Source organism: Fusarium venenatum (assembly GCF_020744135.1).
Source record: "Fusarium venenatum strain MPI-CAGE-CH-0201 chromosome Unknown EDB82scaffold_2, whole genome shotgun sequence".
NCBI classification, from domain to species: Eukaryota; Fungi; Ascomycota; class Sordariomycetes; order Hypocreales; family Nectriaceae; genus Fusarium; species Fusarium venenatum.
The window spans coordinates 532144-550437 of NW_027072130.1; the positions used below are offsets into that span (position 1 = coordinate 532144).

General features: G+C 46.0%; 8 protein-coding genes across 8 annotated transcripts; 2 read left to right on the plus strand and 6 right to left on the minus strand.

Annotated features, from left to right (window-relative positions):
• Positions 1 to 102: 102 nt before the first annotated feature.
• EDB82DRAFT_553583 (uncharacterized protein) lies at positions 103 to 664 on the minus strand (the record flags this gene model as incomplete). Its single annotated transcript, XM_025732923.2, has 1 exon — positions 103 to 664. A coding segment is annotated over one exon (562 nt), but the record flags the coding sequence as incomplete, so codon positions are not given.
• Positions 665 to 1803: 1139 nt separating this feature from the next.
• Positions 1804 to 5693, minus strand: EDB82DRAFT_121299 (uncharacterized protein). Its single transcript, XM_025732924.2, has 3 exons — positions 5538 to 5693; positions 2662 to 5466; positions 1804 to 2610 (listed from the first exon to the last, which is right to left on the minus strand). Exons 1-3 carry the CDS (start codon positions 5594 to 5596, stop codon positions 1989 to 1991), a joined length of 3486 nt encoding a protein of 1161 aa, XP_025583882.1. The 5' UTR covers positions 5597 to 5693; the 3' UTR covers positions 1804 to 1988.
• Positions 5694 to 7232: 1539 nt separating this feature from the next.
• EDB82DRAFT_473593 (uncharacterized protein) lies at positions 7233 to 8441 on the minus strand (the record flags this gene model as incomplete). The annotated part of the gene is made up of 3 exons (XM_065608001.1): positions 7233 to 7258; positions 7540 to 7735; positions 8037 to 8441. The coding sequence occupies 3 exons, from the start codon at positions 8439 to 8441 to the stop codon at positions 7233 to 7235; spliced, it is 627 nt and encodes a 208-aa protein (XP_065464440.1).
• A 36-nt stretch (positions 8442 to 8477) lies between these two features.
• Positions 8478 to 8795, minus strand: EDB82DRAFT_522889 (uncharacterized protein; the record flags this gene model as incomplete). The annotated part of the gene is made up of 1 exon (XM_025732927.2): positions 8478 to 8795. The coding sequence occupies one exon, from the start codon at positions 8793 to 8795 to the stop codon at positions 8478 to 8480; it is 318 nt and encodes a 105-aa protein (XP_025583885.2).
• Positions 8796 to 9703: 908 nt separating this feature from the next.
• On the plus strand, positions 9704 to 13731 carry EDB82DRAFT_553592 (uncharacterized protein; the record flags this gene model as incomplete). The annotated part of the gene is made up of 3 exons (XM_065609616.1): positions 9704 to 9752; positions 9891 to 10213; positions 11000 to 13731. The coding sequence occupies 3 exons, from the start codon at positions 9704 to 9706 to the stop codon at positions 13601 to 13603; spliced, it is 2976 nt and encodes a 991-aa protein (XP_065464441.1). The 3' UTR covers positions 13604 to 13731.
• Positions 13732 to 14267: 536 nt separating this feature from the next.
• Positions 14268 to 15073, minus strand: EDB82DRAFT_553602 (uncharacterized protein; the record flags this gene model as incomplete). The annotated part of the gene is made up of 3 exons (XM_025732929.1): positions 14268 to 14519; positions 14573 to 14780; positions 14850 to 15073. 3 exons carry the CDS (start codon positions 15071 to 15073, stop codon positions 14268 to 14270), a joined length of 684 nt encoding a protein of 227 aa, XP_025583887.1.
• A 668-nt stretch (positions 15074 to 15741) lies between these two features.
• EDB82DRAFT_121316 (uncharacterized protein) lies at positions 15742 to 16428 on the plus strand. Its single transcript, XM_065607014.1, has one exon. It carries the CDS (start codon positions 15924 to 15926, stop codon positions 16383 to 16385), a length of 462 nt encoding a protein of 153 aa, XP_065464442.1. The 5' UTR covers positions 15742 to 15923; the 3' UTR covers positions 16386 to 16428.
• A 1-nt stretch (position 16429) lies between these two features.
• On the minus strand, positions 16430 to 18127 carry EDB82DRAFT_121315 (uncharacterized protein). The gene has a single exon (XM_025732933.2). It carries the CDS (start codon positions 17825 to 17827, stop codon positions 16580 to 16582), a length of 1248 nt encoding a protein of 415 aa, XP_025583889.1. The 5' UTR covers positions 17828 to 18127; the 3' UTR covers positions 16430 to 16579.
• Positions 18128 to 18294: the final 167 nt, after the last annotated feature.

Below are 18294 nucleotides of genomic sequence, written 5' to 3' on the forward strand. Positions count from 1 at the left end.
CGTCAACACACTCGATGGAGTCCGAGCCTTCTCTGCAGTAAATAAAAGGGGCAGTATATTCCAGCTCAGCGTCGTCCGTCGCTTGACAAGTAAGCATTGCATCCTGCCGTGTCAGGGAAGCTGGACAGACTTTGAGTCGTGCTTCATTGGCGTCAATGCCGAAAAATGCGCATATGGGTAGTGTGTTGTCTAGCAGAAGATGGCCGTTGCGAGGATCAATGGTGAATATGCCAGTTGTGTATTCCGGCCTCTCCGTTGCAGGAAAGGAAAGCAGATGGCCATTTATTTGGTTTGATACAATGGGTTGGCCATTAAAGGGGGGACGGAAAGGTACGACTCTGAACGATGGCGTTGGTGCTTCCGAAGTAGTCGCTGCGGACGTCGACATGGACGTAGATGTTGGATCATTAGTGGTCGTGGTAGAGGAATATGAGACTTCCGTCATCGTGGATGATGGTTCAGTCGATGTTGTTGATTCGACAATAGCCCTTTCAGTGGTGGAACTCGTATCTGTCAAGACTAGTTCCTCCAAAGTTGTGGTAGTAGTGACGGCTCCAGTCGTGGTAGCGGCATCGTGGGTCAAGATTGATGTTGATGCGGAAACAAACGTGGAACTGAAGCCTTCCGACGTTGACAGAGAGGAAAGAATGGAAGCTGTACCGTAATTTTGTCAGATCAATCCCAAACGAAGATGAAGAATTACATACCTGACGACCTCGGCTTGCAAACGCTACCTATCGCAGACCAGACTGCCAGGCTGGAAGTCAATAAACGAAAGGCGCCGACACGCATGGTGGATATAACTAGCGAGCGACAATAGCAAAGAAACGGACGAAAGAATAGACTAGAGGGACCTTGCCTATCCATATATATGGTGAATCAAACAAGCTTATATCAATAGTTTGCGCAAACTCTGAAGTAATGCTTAATAGTCATGCCATGAGCAATTTCAGTAGTGAGTGTCACATTAATTTGCTATTCGAGAGCCTCGCTAGCTGTGACATCCTGGTCAATTCTTCTGTCAATGGGTGACGACACATCCATTTTGTCTGCATAAAAACTTCCTTTGTTTCACATGTACAGAATTTATATGACAAGTCATCAATGTATATATGAAGACTCTTTCTGATCTGAGAGGTGATGGCGAGATTGTTCAAGGTGGAGGGTATCACGTGCGGGTCATACACATATCTCTAAAAGGCCTTCCACATCTTCGAGGACCCCAATCTTCACTTCACTAAAAATCAGGTCGTAGTATACCTTGGCCTCAGCTCCTTACGAGGTACATAGGCGCAAATTGAGAGCTGAAAGGTCGCGACATGCTCATCTAGGGTCTGGGGTGTTCAGCTTGGCAAGGTGTAGAGTCAGTGCGTCATGTCAGCCTCACTTTCTCTTTGGGATGTATCTTATCAAAAGTGATGCCGATGAAACCAATGACAGACAGCACATACACTGAGGAGAAGCGGGGTAAACAAGCATTGGTGATTACTTCGTAAGGAGCTCTCAACACGTTTAAAATGATGATTGATGATATAAAGCTTTTCTTTTACTTGTCCAACTCCCATCTAACAATAAGAAATCAGCATGGATTAAACCAACCTTTGCAACTTTTGCCGTAAGGTCTTTTCTGACCCGAAGGTCGACTGGTCGTCATGGACTAAACACCACACGAACTATAATGATATGTTGTCTAGTATTGCTATAGGATGTATTCTTTGCCGTTGGCTAAGTTTGTAAGTACCTCCTCGTCCCGCGGATCTTCTCGAAAGTGAAGAGACCTTCAAGACTTTCAGCGACTTCAAAGGATCACCAATGTCCAAGGCAGTATGCTTCAAAGAAGAGTGTTCATGGGGAACTCCATTTTCTATAGAAGGTTCCGTTGGCGCCGAACCAAGGTCCCGTAACTGTAGACGTCATTCTGTAAATTGACTAAACTGAAAAGGCCTGGCCGAATTTTTGCGGAGGGATATTAAAAAAAAAAAAAAGGACTAGATAGCAAATCCGTGTTTTTGAAGGACCTCCTTCAACTCCTTTGGCTTGGCGGGCTTGGTAATAAAAAAGTCTACTCCACTACGAGTAGCTTCATCTCGTGTACTTTGGGATCCCAACCCAGTGATAACCAGCACTAAAGTTGGCGGGATATTGCTATAGCGCTCAAAGGCGCGTATCTGTCGAGTTGCCTCAAGTCCGTCCATGACTGGCATCGATATATCCATTAAAACACATGAGAAATGCCCTGGGCTCGCTTTGTAAGACATAACAGCTTCCTCGCCGTTGGTTGCTGTCTCATATGGTTGCTTCAACTTGTTCATAAAACAGGTAAGTATCTTCAGATTGATGGGGTTATCTTCAACTAGCAGAAACCGAGACATTGGAAAATAGTCCTCGGCCACAGTAAGAGTTCCAAACGGGCTACTCGTTGCTCCGGGGGTTACTGGTTTACCTAACGATGCTGTTTCTGACGGGCTTGGTAGAGATGTTGGTGCAGACGTCTCAGGAGTATACGGAGTGGGCAGCGGGATTGGAACAGACATGTGAGGACTGTCCTGTATTTCAGCCCAAAGCGCTACAACCCTAGATATAGCCTTGCCAAGTTTTAACGGAGTTAAACTGGAATGTTATCAGCAGGTACAGCGATGCGGTGTGAAGAAGATAGCTTACGGTTGCGAAATGAAATCATGTAACCTTGTTCGGCCAGCCAGTTTGGAAGCTGACTCATACTTATGGGCTACCAGTGCATTGGAGCATACGACAATAACTGGCAAACCGCTCCATGGCGCGACTGGGCAACAAATATCGTATATCGTAGGGCTTGTCACGATGATGATATCGGGAGCCAGATCATCAGCATCAGATTCGGTACACAGTTTGAGCCCAACATGGTCGCGACACAACCTTTCGAGCAAGGCATCCTCTGCTGAAAGTATCGGAGAAGCATGTCCGACATGCTCGACAGTGTTGACCACTCGAGCACGCAAACCGCGACATGTGCCTTGTTCCTTGACAGCTTTCTCTGCTGGCAGCTCGTGACCAGGCAGCATAGTCAACGGCAATGACACTGTGACTTTGGTACCTACATTGTGCTTACTGGTAATAGAGATGTTACCACCAAGTTGGGCTGTAAGCTTTTGAACGAAACTAAGACCCAAACCCGTGCCCGTCGACAGTTCGTTTTCTTGTGAAAAAGGTTTAAAAACACCATTTCTGAGAAACTCCTCCGTGATCCCTCGTCCAGTGTCTTCAACAACCAGCGTCACTCGTCGTTCCTGACTTGCGGGATCCAAAGATTGATTCTGAGTGAGAGACACAGTGATGGTGCCTTGGGATGTATATTTTAGAGAGTTCCCAACTAAGTTCATGACGATACGACGTATGGAACCCGCGACCGTATGAAAGTACCACGAACAAGCCGTGTCGTAGAGAAAGAAGACAGATACGTCCCGCTTCTCCAGCCGGCCCTGGTTGTCGCTACTGCCTGTGGGATTAAGCTCGTCCGTAGCCTGCATCGAATCCAATTGACGGATAGCTCGTATATCAGAATGCTTCTGGGTCTTGGAGTTGGTAAAGGCTTCCGCCATCGACAAACACTGGTAGTTGTGGCCCGCAGACACGCTCTCTATTACATCCTCAACAAGTACGTCGAGCCTGACAGGGCGAGCCAATGCCCCTGCTCCGGTCCCATTCGAACCAGACTGATGCTGAAGATTGTTGAGTGGGCTTTGTGGTTGCGCAGTTTGATTTACTTTAGAAAAGTCCAGTAGGTGTTCTGTTGTTTCGCAGAGAGTTCGACAGCACGTCTCGATCATGTGAGCAATGTTTCGCTGTGCAAGACCTAAGCCAGAATCGTTCAATAGCTCCAGACCTAGGGTGATGCCGTGGAGAGGAGACCGAAGCTCATGCGAAATTGATCCGAGAACATCCGATTTGGCTTTATCAGCCGCCAAGGTTTCCAAGCGGAATGCTTCTGATGCAGCAAGAGTCCCGATGGCCCGTAAGAATGGTAGTTGACTATCCTCGTCAAACTCAAAGTGAGGTGTTTCTGAACACATGAAGCCGCCAATCGACCAGGTGCCTGTCTGAGGATCCCAAATTGGAGTAAATGCGACAGTTTGGGCGTTGGGGAAAGCCTTGAGAATTTGTGTTTTTCCATGAATCAGTTCATCCATGTCATAGTGGTTATCTGAGCTGCGTCTCGAGTGCCTAGGTTCTTGGTTATCCAATTCATCGTTTGACTGCTTCGTGTAATGGCAAGTATGGTCTTCTTGTGTAGGTGACTGATTAGATACGAGAATCTGATTCGCCTGAAAGTCAAACACGCAGCCTTCTGGATATCGCTCAAATAGCTGTACGAGGAATATTTGAGATAAAGCACTTTCACCAGGCACTTGGGTGCTATCGACACATGAAGAACCAAGCACCTGGCAGGGAAGTAATAATGGAATCGCTGAATCATGCTTATTCTCGTCACCACAATAGATGACGGGACTGCACGGCGATGTTTTGGACGAATCCTTATCGTCGACCTCAATTACAGATGGACCAACGGCGTTCAAGACGCGGGAATCTCCCCTAAAAAATACACATGCATCAATTTTGAGACATTCTGCAATGGTGGTGGCTGCCTTGAGGAACGGTGTGGTGGTTGGAGGGTCCTCATGGTTGTTCTCTAGACTATCGGAATAAAGAGTTCTTGTGGCAAATATCGGCTCACAGAGAGTGGGTTGGGGCTTCTGGAGTTCATTTTCAGTTTCGTTTGTTTTCGAGAGACCTAGATTGTTACAGTCTATGGTCATGGCTGAATCTGAGTTGCTTTGAGATGAGAGCAACATTCCAGTCGAAAAGTTGCGAAGGCCGAGGCTCATCTGAACATTACGCTTCAACACCTTCTTGACATAGTTGCTCTCAAGATGGTCCATGATGGTTTGCGACAACGATCGCATGACGTTTGTGTCTTGTTCCTTCCAATCGAACCCTGGTTTGGAATTGATAACGCAAAAAACTCCAATGTTGATGCCACGAGGCGATCGGATAGGCACAGCAGCGTAAAACCTGGCGAGACCACCAGGCTTGCAGTGTGGGCTTGAGGAAAAACGAGCATCAGTGACCAAATCTTGGACAATAACAGCAGGAAGCTCGCTATCACTGGTCTGGTGCAACGTGGCTTCGATGTGGCGTAACGTATAATCGCAAACCCCGTCCCTGCGTCGGATGTGCGTCCCGGAAAGCCAAAATGCTTCATCATCTCGACCGGTTGGAAGGTTCGGTATAATTGATGTTGTGGGAGTCGCTTCGGCGATGATGTATTGTTCGTTCTTGTCGAATAAAGATATGAGCGATCTTTCTGTTGAGGTCCGGTACGTCGCTAGCTGAGCAAGACTTGTGAGGATGGGATCGGGGCACACGAAGAGGTCTGCGCTGGTGACCTTGTCGATTGGGCGGCATGTGGCGCGGAATAACTCATCGTATCTGGAGTACGATGATGATAAGTAGTTGTGTAGGTAATAATTGCGCTAGATACACTTCTGGGTCGGACGTACCTCGCGGTTTCGTACTCACGAATGGTTTCGATTGGCAGGACATTTTTGATCGTCGACATCGCGCCCCGTATCAAAGATCGATGGTAAAGAGCAAAAGGGTTGGGGGGCGATCAGAAAGATGGGCAAGTATTTCTGGGATTTACAGCTTATCGATAAAAAGAAGAGGGGTATTCCACAATTGGCATCCTGCCATCCAATATTAGCGTTCTTTCGCAATCTAGGCCGTAAGGGACAGTGTCGCGCCATTCTTGGTCTTCCAAAGGGTCTAGATCGCCACCGGCAACTTAAACTCGAAATGCTGTAAACTGGTATGGGGCTAGTTGAAGTCCAGTTTGACCAGGGGGCTGTATGCCTGGCTTGTCGTTTTACAAATATCAACCCACACACATTGCAAAGTGTGCGAGACCCAAAAGGACCCTTGCGCCACTTAGGTGTCTCTGTTGCATGCATGACAAGACGTACATGAAACTACAATGTTGTTATGCGCCAAAAGTATATGCTAAGACCGTTGAAAGAAATTGGACCAATAGGGAGGGAGTTAGGTAGTCTAACCATTCGCGTTCGGACGCTTGAAGTCTTGTTTTCAGGCCAATCACTGGCTTTTCGGAGGCGCTCCGTGCCTGACCCAGAAGCAAAGTTCGAGTGGTTGGTTATGGCAGCGCATGGCGAAGACAACAAACAGTTATCTTTCTGTAATCCTTTCTGCCCACTTGCTAATCTCATATCTATTGCTGAGTTCTAAAATACAGTAACATCGCAAAGTGGTTGACTGCTAGATTCGAACCTTTAACTACCATACTGATTCTACACACAATGGTAATACAAAGTAAAAAAGAAGAAAAAGAAAAAAAAGAAAAAACCATCTTGTCTGGTACTAGATTATAGCTTAATATGTACTTACAGAAGAGCGCTTTTCCGCAAGGAGGTTTCTTCTGGAAGGGACAATGCCATAGGCTCAACGTTGATGGGGTTCCTGGGTAGTTCTCGACATGGTAGAATGCTGGTCTATGGATAGACCCTGCTGTAATGACAAATGAGTGAGAGCAGATGCGTTTTCAGGTACCGACCTAGAAAATGAAGAAGGGACATGGAGATCGGGGGGGATTAAATACTATCTGAAAAGATCGAATTGCGAAAGGACCGAATTGAGAAGGCCCTGACGACATCATAAGGGTTACACTTGTTCAGGTCCCTGCTCTTCAACTTGATTGTGACAGACTAGACTAAGTGTCTCTAAGCCCTGCAGGCGTGGACAAACCGGAGCTAAATGCCCACTAACTTGTGTAAGTCTGCAAGTGAGTCTTGGCTCTTGCAGCAAAGCAGCTTTGTGCAATGGAAGCGCTTGTTTAATTGGCCTGCTAGTAACTTATTTCCTTTATTGACTTTGATTAGTGCTAGTTATCTTACTATACACTTTATCACGTCTCCGGTATATGCTTTCGGTTATGTGAACCGAAGTGGAGAGATAACCCATGGGTTGTCCACTTGTCCGCCGTTGTAGGAAACTAGAATATTACCTGCTTACGACCGAGAGGGCGAGGACGGACGGAGGGATATTAACCCGAAATTGACTGGAAATTACTTCCCTTCCTAGATAACCAAGAAAACAATCAAGTTACACATAGCTCACAGTTCCAGCAGCTAACTATATCTAAACACAACAGCCTAGCATAATTACGCTGTGCCACCTTTCCATCAGATCGTCGTGGCTAGTACACAGACTGAAGTAGAAATAGCGCTGCCGGGAAGAAACAACATTAGTATGCCAACTCACTATTTACATTGAAAAGAGAAATTAACGACATGTGGTAACTTATAGCTACCTTCAATTTGAAGAGTTGGCGACACGAGAGGCACGTCGCTATAGCCTGTATATTTCTCTGATTGCATCACTCTTTCATTTCCAAGACTTGGAATATTGTAGCCACGTCCCAGACGAGCTCATCTGTTCAATTTGACCGTGTCCCATGTTGACACCGCTATTGACCACATGTGGACACACCTTTTGTTCTGAATGCCTGAGCCAATATTATGCTGTTATAAACAAATGTCCTTTCGATAGACGGTTGATACGACCAAGAGAATTTCGGCGCCCACAGTCCATAGTCGATGCTCTTGATCGTTTGATTGGCTTGTATCCAAATTCCAATCGAGGATGCTCTTCCAGTTTTGGCAGAGATCAGGTTGTCACTCATATCCTACGGTGTGCATATATAGTCAGTGAGTTATACAATAGTATTCCAGACAGAAATATAGAGAACTAATTCAAGTGCAGATTATCCTAGAATGACTGGGATTTTAGCTTCTACTGAAAGATAAGTTAATATTACTACAATAAGATAACTTAATTTGAGAATAACTTAAATATAAATATATTCCTCTAATCTCAAAATAAAGTCTAAGTATTTCTTTATCTAATCTCTAGATATATATCTAGTGCTATCCTCACGAGCTATCTATAGTATTTAATAATTAAATGTTTCAATCATCTTTATCTACCTTCTTTTCTCCGTCCTTTATATGTTCTGGTATTGATCCTTGCATCTCCACAGGTTTCGACGACATCGCATCCATCTCGTATATAGGTGTAGGCTCTGGCGGTAACTCAGCTGCTGCATAATTGTTTGGTGGTAACTCGACCGGTGCGTTGGCAGTCCACTCAGGTTTGAACTCTGGCCCCCATGCATTCTCAGGTTTTGGCGAATTAGGTGGGTTGGACTCGAGTTTGCTCCCGTTCTTCTTGCGATGTTGGAACCATAGCAATACAAAAAATCCGGCGACTGTTACTCCTCCCGCGATAGCACCAACTGCGATACCAGCGATGGAGCCAGTTGATAAACCCGACGAGGCTGTAGGATATACTTCACCCCCCTGTGCGATTCGTATAAACTCGTTTTTAGTCATGTTGACTGATAACCTCTCTTCTGAGCAGTCCCATGTCTATGCCACAAAAGCGTCATTGATTTCGCCCTGCGTCAACCCATCTTCACCTAGGCACTGTGCAAAAGCAATGAGAAAGTCATTTTCGGAACTGTCCTGGCCGCATATACAAAGTATTGGGACAGAGAGGTATCCTTCCACTGGCTCGTAGCACATTGGCATCCACTCTTCGACGCATGGTCTATCAACTTCGTCCCAGTATGGGTTTTCTCCGAACAATTCTGTCTCTCCTGTACTGTTGTTGGTACTCGTGCCGTTGTTGTTGGCAAAAGACGTCGTGAAGAAGAAGAAGGAGAGAATCAGCCATCGTAGTTCCATCTTGTCTTGGTGAGGTTTTGTCGGTCGGTTGGATATTGGCGGTGAACTTTGACTTATTTGTAGATAGTGGACTATAACAGAACGAATATTAGGCTCACTCCGCGTTGTTGAATCGTCCTGAAATGATCGGCAATGTCGCAAAGAAAACAAAAAGACAAAATACTGACAACGTATATTAGCAACAAAAGAAAAAAAGGATCATAAGGAGAATCAACAGTCGAGGTCTCTCAAACCGCAGGATTCCATGTAATTTCACCAATCCTCCGTTCGCCAGGTTATAATCCTTCTGACAACACTTAACCTATTATGGCTCTTCATTCGAGGTCTTGGCATGTTTTGGTTGCTAAGCCCTGTTACTCGCAATCAAGGTTAAGTCTTGGCTCACCAATGAGTGTCTGTATAGCCTCGGAAATGCCCCATATCCATCCTAACCGATCAAGGCAGCTGGCCTTTACTCCTTTTGGCCGTGGTTAGTGGAATGGCTAATCACGTGTAGGATTACTCTTCAATAAAATAGCTATCCTCATTCTACCCTAGAAAGATTCAAGGCTTGTAAAATCCTATTCTGTATATTCCATCCGCGGCAATAACTGTTAGCAAACGGTTTTCTGCAAGCAATTTAAGGTAGTGCTTTCTGGGTGAGGCATGCATGGTTTCACCTCTTGGCGATAAAAGCAGACGCCTCCAATAGCCAATTATGATTGCGGGAGGGAAAGTAGGTCGAAACTAGCTAGGTTGGTTGATTGGGACTAGATACGCGCGAGTAAGCCGCATTTGCGGGTGAACTGGGCAGGCAAGGCAAAATTTGTTCCTAAATGACACCTACCTCCCCGTATCTTTTTATTTCCCAAACTTTATCTCTTTCTTGTTCTATATCCGGCACATTCTACAAACTCAGTTGTATTAGAATGGTAGCCAGAAATCAAGAGTCGGTATTCCCCACGGTGCAAGGTCAAAGTGAGGATGACGGCCAAAATCCGACTCAACATAAACCCAAGATCGAGAAATCTCAGCCACCGTTCTGGCTGAAAAAGGCCGCATTACTGTTGTTCACACTCATCTTTATTGCATGCAGTGCTGCACTCGTTGTGCTAGATCGAGTCATTACAGCCCAAAATGGAATTCCTCTCACTATTTCTACCACTACTTATTCCTGGACCTACGGCCCGACTGCGATGCTTATCGTAATCCTCAGTTTATGGAGACGATATGACTATTGTGCCAAAGCTGTTCAACCATGGTGTGAGCTTCAGGCTGGAAAGGCAACTGCTAGCCGATCGGTCTTGCTAGACTATATTACGCCATTTCAAGCAATGAGCCTTTTACGTGCCATTAAGAACCGTCATTTCGTCGTGGCATCGACAATCGCATCTTTCTTCATTATCAAACTCATCATATTGACTTCGACCACTCTATTCGTTTTGAATGAGACAAGTATTGAAGGGACATTCAACATCACCTACCAAGACAAAATTGAGGAGGCTGGCCTCTGGAAGCAGTATAACATGTCAGACAAAATAACTTCTGGTTGGCCGGAGGGCCTTTTTCCGGCATTTGACGGAGGATCCAGTGATCCTATATGGGCCTTTCTGGGCAGCTTAAACAACATCTCAAGTAACGACACGAAATGGCATCCAGCTGAGGGCCTATCCACGCAAAGTTTTGATATCGTCGCGAGTGGCCATAATGTTACCGAAATAACTGCACCCGTGGATGTTTTTACACCCAAGATCACCTGCGAAGACGCAAATCTTGAGGCTCTTGTGAATAAACGATATCAGGGGATGAGTCCGTATGGGAATCGAGACTTCCACTTCACCTCCAAGACGTGCATTGGCATTGGAGGGGAAGAAGTCGACGTCTGCTTACCAAAGCTCAACGATCCACCAACAGAGGGATATCGAAGTTGTGTGAAAAACCCATTTGCATATACAGTTCATCGTATCAACTGTTCTGCTGGGTCCAGCGACGACTCAAACAGACCACAGCTACAAGATTGGCTGGCCAAGAACAAACCATTTGATCTACGTTATGCTATTACAGCTGCACAATTCAAGAGTTCATTCATTAATGATACAGTTAATGGTCCTCTCACTGACCTAAACCTAACCACCTCGGCTGCGATCATTTGCAAATTGGGGTACGCAATTGAAACTCGGGATGCAACATTGGACGTGATTTCCAGATCAGTCACGTTCTCGAAGGCCCCTATAAGAAGTACAACTTTGGGAAACTTGTCCGATCTTGCATTTGCTGAAATGTTATGGGCCAATTTCAAGAAACCGGCCGATTCTCTGGTTACCAGTGACAAAATCCCTACGCGTCGCCCTGCGCGTACAGGATTAACCAACTCCCCACTCGCACCCGAGGCAGTTTTGTTCCAGTTGATGTATGCACAACTAGGCTATCCAGAAGATCTGGACATCTTTAACAGCCCATCGGTCCTTGCGAACTCCTCTATCACTATTCTTGAAGCTGTGGCTCGAAACATGGCTCGTCAATCACTCCTAGTCCCCTCAGAGGAGCAGGCAATTGCTCGAGGGTTCCGAACAGAGAGTCGATTATTTATGAGACCAGTGGCGATTTGGACAATTGTAGGAATGTTCACCCTCCTTACCATTATATGTCTGTTGTTACTATGCATCACTCGGCCGTTCGAATGGAGTCCAACAATGGCAGGCTCTTTAGCTAGCCATGCTTCTGTTCTGGTTAATAGTCCAGACTTTCAAAAGGTTTTGGCTGAGACTGGGCATCTCCCTCAGGATGGACTCAAAGAAAGTCTCAATAATATCAAATTCTCTACCGTAACTGGTCGCGATGGGGAACCTCGTCTGACAGTCGAAACTGCACGTCAAGACTCTGGTTCTGAAGAGTTGTCATCAAAGACCCGTGAGCAGAAACGGCCATGGATTCCGCTCGCAGTTCGTCTTCCTCTCATCTCCATAACATTTATAGCTCCGCTTATCTGCATCGGGGTTCTGGAGTTGCTGTATCGCATTCTGAGAGACAAGAAACATCTTGTGGTGATAGGAACGCAAGACTCGGATGCATTATCCTATGTCATCCGCCTGGCATCAACAATCATAGTATTTGGTGTGGCAACCATGATCAACAATCTTGATTTTACCATTCTCACATTTGCTCCTTATTCAAACCTTAGGGCTGGAAGTGCCTCTGCTAAGCGGAGCCTTCTTTTCCATCCACTGTCTATGAATCCCTTCCTCATTCTTTTCAAAGCAGCCTTAAATGGTCAAATTGGCATCGCTTCATCAAATGCTGCGACCATCATTGCTGGCTTTCTTACCATTATTGTATCTGGTCTTTGGATCGCTGTGCAATCTCCAGTCGTCAACCAACACGCATCCGCTTTGGTCAGAAACTGGGATCTTGATTGGTTTTCAGATTATGGGCAAGACAACGGTGCAACTCTTGAACTCAACCTGATCCGGAACCGCGGGGCTGTCACTCCACCTTCCATTTGGAACGAGCTGGTTGTGCCCAAAATATCGTTACAAGGCGACTTTACAGATGCGGCTTATCGAGATCCAAACTACGTGTTTGATGTCATAGCTCTCCAGCCTATCATTAACTGTTCTGTGCTACCACAGGAAGCCATATCCTCACTACACTGGTCCTTCGCCGATCAACCAGGGGCAATAAGTAATTACGCCCCACCAGATGGAGCTATGGTTGCGATCAGTCCTCCCAGAATCCCACAAACGTGCTCAGTCTCGAATCATCAAGGCTTTGCCGATCTAAGAATTAATATTACCTACAATACCTATGACAGCTTGAGCAAGGTATGGGTTGCGAAATATATTGATCTGGCCAATTCTACGGCTGGACAAGTGGAAGTAGACTGTCCATCGATTGCGATGTTCTTCGGTTATTTCAACAAGACAGAGCCCTCAGAGAAGAATATCACAGCGCTTCTTTGCACTCAAGGGATAAATCAAGTTCCTGTCTCAATTCAGTATCGAGGAGATCCTATTTTGGGGCAAATCACTAGCGTTAGGAAACGTGGGAAGTCTGAACCTGTCAGGAACAGAACCACTGGTTCCGAGACGTTGGGATATAAGCTTGAACCTTTCATGGCTTCTCAACTTCTCAACTTCGAAAAGAATGACACAGAGTATCAATACGACCCTTTCTTCGACCAACTCCTTCATCATTCGAACAGATATCCTACAGACTCACTTCTGGGGCCGAGTAACACCGACAGCCTCATTGAAGCGGTCACAAACGCCTACTGTGAGCTCATGAGACACATCATTAATCGCAACCTGAGGTTTGAGAGCGATAAATCTCGGCATATACTTGGTGCTTCGGAACAAGCCTCGACAACAGCCCAATCAGTCATCACTGGGTATTACTCTGCAGAGGTCACACATCTCGTCATCGATTCGACCTCGAAACTCATCCTGCAAATACTTCTTGGCGCTATGACCGGACTTAGTTTTATTGGATTTCTTTTAGTCAAGATCCGTCGCACTCTTCCAAGAGACCCGTGCACAATCGGTAGCACGATGTCTCTGTTGGCTGGTTCCGAGCTTTGCGACCCGCGATTTCAAGTTCTCCCCTCGGGTGCAGAGCGCATGAGTGTGAAGGAAATGACCCTGGCTCTCGATGGTTGGGTGTTCAGCTTAGGCTGGTGGCGCAGTACTACCGCTAACGACACTTCTTGCCCTGAGGTCGATAGCAGTACGAGCCATGTTGACCTATCAGCTAGGAATGCTACCGAGACGGATGAAAAAAAGATGAGATTTGGAATCAATATCGGGAAGCCAGACTCTTCAGTTCTGTCTTGAAAGATGCTTACCAGGCCGTGGCATTTCAACCAGACGGTGGCAATCGATCTCCCTAGGGGTAGATGTAGGCCTCCGCCAGCTACAGAGATGTATTTACAAGACTTAAGTTAGCGTCTTATATCCTCCCGTCGGTGGTTTCCTAATTAGAACACTGGCATGTGTAGATCGTTATCATCTTGTATTCCAAGATCAAATCTTGGATACCTCAAGCGCTTGTGTATGCTCGGAAATGCCCCATAGCTGCAAAGTTGTCTAATACTTCGAAGGAATCTCTTTTTCATTTTAATCTTGCTATGTGAGAGACGGCATATCCAGACTAGCAGGTATCTGAGTTTCAAGCACTAAATGAGGGGTTTGCGACAAACAAAGAAACAACAGCCAAGGTTGTACGACTACTTTTCGATAAAAGATTTATCTAGTAACAATGGGAGGACTCTTGTAGCAGTCTGTATGGGGAAAGTAAGTCCTCATTTAATCCCCGGTCTACCTACACTGCTGACATTTAGTTTAGAACATTTTGATCAAGCTACAACGTTTACGCCAGACCCCCCCCCCCCCCCCCCCATCAACAAAGGTATAGACAGGTCACATTCATTCCTCCAATTGTACCTATTCTGTCATATGTATAGTAGTAAAAGCGCAATGCGTCCATGGGTAAATTCTCCTACTGAGATCCTGCAATGCGCTTCAAATCATCAGTCCATAGAGTCTTCTTCTCGATCCCATAAAGAGCTTGGTGGAGAAGAGCCGCTGCGACTGATTCCTGTCTGATGGTCGTGACCTCCTTACCCAGGCGAGCCATGACTTCTTTCAAATCGGTAGAGTCATTAATGATCAAGCCAGGTCTCGCGACACCTACTTCAACTAGGCCAGGGTTCTGTTCTTCAAATCCAAAGATTCCGTTCTCAACCTCGCCCTTTCTTCTTGTTAGCTTCATTATCAGTCATCTATAACAGTCGTGCAACGTACCCGCATAAGGAAGTATTCAGGTACCAACGGGGGAGTCTTGGTCTGATCTCTCTCTACATCGGCGCCACTCATGTAGATAAAGCGGAATGGCTTCTTGACAGAAAACTTGACCATGTTTTCCAGTCCGGACAACGTATCGTCAAGGCAAATTCTTCGTGCTTGTCCAGGTTCGAGTGATTTATACGCCATTGGTGTGATACCAACAGTCCTAGCAATTAAAGTCAGTCAAAATGTCTCATGGTAAAGAATCCATGACAAATACAAAGGGAACACTTACCAGATACATGCTGTTGCATCCTTAAACTCATCCGCTACACACGATAAAAAGTCTCCATAGGCTTTCACAACAACATTCTTAAAACGGGCTGGGTCAGCCCCATCAGGAACAGACACAGGTTTGCGAGCAATAGCAACAACAGTAGTGACCTGAGGTAGTTGAAGGCTTTGGCGTATGATCTCCGTGCCAACAAAACCGCTTGCACCGGCCACGAGAAGCTTCATATTGGGTGATATTGAGTTAGACTGCCGAACAAGCACAAAGAGGGAGATAAAGCATTGTGGAGGAAACAGATAGATATAATAGCAAGGCGAATATAGAGGATCAGTGGGTAGTATAAATAACATCTGTCGTATGGGACCTGGCTTGGAGCCGATAAATCCGCGATCTTTTACAATGTTCACAAGTGATATCCAAAATGAACCTTGATCCATACTGAGGCTTCAAACTAGCCTTTCTGACATGGATTCACGCATTCGACGGAATGATTACCTCAACAGGAAGCAACCAAGAAGGATAAACGCCGAGTTTGATTCACTTGAAGTTTATCTCGCGTTAGCTGCAGTGATCGCAATGTCTGCCCGGGTTGATGAATCACTTAGTACCACGTCAAAAACCCACCAAGAAATGATTCCCCTTCCTAAACAGGAAACCCATCCGTATGCGCCAAAGTAATGGGACTCGGGTATAGTAAGCTAGTCCTCTTCAGGTAATCCTTCCGTACTAAATCATTATCATCGCGCACTTGCAATAGAGCTAAGCGACCAGACGGGTTACCAAACGAAACCCCATCGTTGAAGAACACTTAAGTTAATTGTTCTACAGCTTTAATGGTCTTGATTTGTAAGTGAAAGAGTTTTGACATTTCTTTTGATTAGTAAAATCTTTAAATTCCATACAAATATTTAGATTCAGATCAAGTCTTTACCAACCCTTTGCTGTACTTAAAGTAGGTGCTCGTGGGCAAATTAGAGAAACCAGATCAAAACATATCACTCTTCTCCACGCTACTTTCATCTCTTCAACCCAACATCAAACAAATCAACAATTTGACCACTTCCACCATCTTCCAAGATGTCAAAGCAACCCCTCACTCATTACATCACCGTCACCCGCGAGATTAACGCCCCAATTGGCGAAGTCTGGGGTCTTGTCGCTGCCTTTGGTGGCGAAAAAGCCTGGTACCCTGGTTGTCTGAAACTCAGTCTTGAGGGTTTTGGAATCGGAAGCATTCGTACCTTTTCATATGGGTACACAGCCGGAAAGAACAAAGGCAAACGATACGATTTCTCCGAGGAGATGACGGCGTACGATGCCGACAACCATTCCATGACCTTCAGGGTTAGAAGACCCCATTTCCCAGATATGATTGCTTTTGGTACAACTGTATTGGATCCCATTGGGCCAGACAAGACATGTTTTCGCTGGATTGCGGAGGTAAGTCCCGTACCGGAAGAGTATATGGGCGCCTTGAAGGAGGATCTGGATGAGCGTTTCAATGGCCTCATCACGGCCATAGCTCAACAAGTAGAGTAGTCTAGCCAGAGACCGATAAGCACTAGCCTATCATGATAATCTATAATGGATTCACCAACAATGCCCATTCGTGGCAAGCTCTCTTTCCTTATGTATGAGTTGACAAATTCTACAATCTACTCTCTGTCATGAACTGCGAGAAGCAGAGATTTTAGATCAATAGTTACATGGTATCTACTTGGGTCTTAGATTTATCAGGCTGTGACAGCGCAGCTCCCAGCCATCTTGAAAACAGCCCAGTAATCCACCCCAGGCTCCGACGTTAGGATATGAGCTACGCTGCCGGCCAATCTAGCTCCCTGATCAGCCATATAGATAAAGAGGCGTAGAATCCATTCCCGCATTGCCGAATTGTCAGAAACCTGTGCAGCTACGTATAGGGGAGTCAAAATGCCAGAACATTCCAATATCTGCTTTGGCGTAAAGGGCAAATTGTTGTCTGGTCGTACGCCGGGGAGAATAAATTGGGGTACAGTTGCGCAGATCGCCTCTGTTACTTCGACAATGGTCTCAGAAACTGAAGTGCAAGGGTGAATCTTCCTCATGACGTCGTTCAACTCTAGACGCATGATGCGGTATGCGTTGAAGACTTGAGTGGTGTAATGGCAAGGATAGACATCGTAGTAGTAGCCGAATGATTGGGTGTTGAAATCGCTGACGCGTCGTGGCCACCAAGACGATGGTATCTTGCCCTCTGCATGAGAGAACTGAATATCAAGCTCCCTTGCACGAGTCAGGATATCGGGCGATTTTATCTTGCCACTTCGCATGTCAGCACGAAAGTTGACAAGACTCATCAATAAGCCAATGAAGGTCCACTTTGCGTTCTGTACGTAACCATCCAAGTCATGGTGAAGACTATGTAGTGTTTGTGGTATTGAAACACCAGCTGCACCACAGCTGAGAGTGAGTGCAATAACAGTACGGGTAGCGAGTTGTTGGGTTGTTGGGTTTGAGTAATCTGTTCTTGGGCGGGACTGGACCATGGAGAGTGCACCCTGGACATGACTCAACCAGGAGTCTGGAAATTCTGACAGTTGATAATGATGGTAAGCCATCTTCTCGTAGAGGTCTAGGAGAAGGACAGACTGCAGAGTCTCGTCGTTAACTGATTCGCTGACTCCAGTTATACTTGATTTCTGGGAGGATTGCATCGCAATTCTCAAGCTACGAATAGCTACCAGGTAACGCTTATTCGCAAGAGGCACTATATCTTGGCGATTCAACCGGAACGACATGAAAGCCAGGCTGACAGCATCGACTGTGGCTTGTAAGAGCCCCCTGGGTGATGACCCGGCCAGAAGTGAGGCAAGGGTATGAAAGCCGTATGAGTATCCATCAACGTAGAGCGATAGAAAAGTATGCCGGGATAATACATCAGAACCGAGTTGCAGAGTGGGGGGCAATTGGGTGGCTGTTCGACTGATCATGACCTTTTGCATTGTGTTACGAGTTTCGTCACGGAACACTAACTCTTTTGGGTCTCGGTACCCATGACAGGTCAACCTGGCTCTCCGGCATTGAGTGCAACCCGTAGGAATCAGATCGCACTTGGTTGTGTCAACGGATTTGGTTAGTAGCGTACAGGAGGTATACCTACGCGGATTTTCCTCTTCCTACATGGTGCGCAATCCTTGGATGGACGACCATAATTCACCATCGTGCTGACTGTGTTTGACTTAGAATTGATAGATGTTAATACATGCTGAGGGAATCATGTACGAGAGAAGTCTTTGCTGTTGGTCATTGTTTGGGTCATAAATGGGATGTCACCTGAGGCTTCTGTTGCCATTTGTCAGCGATGTGAACTAACCTATAGGATTGTTTCGGTTGAACCCACCATAATGCTTCACGGAACGCTAGCCTCTTGTGTCAAAGTCACTGCGTAATGCTGTGGATCAAACCCAGG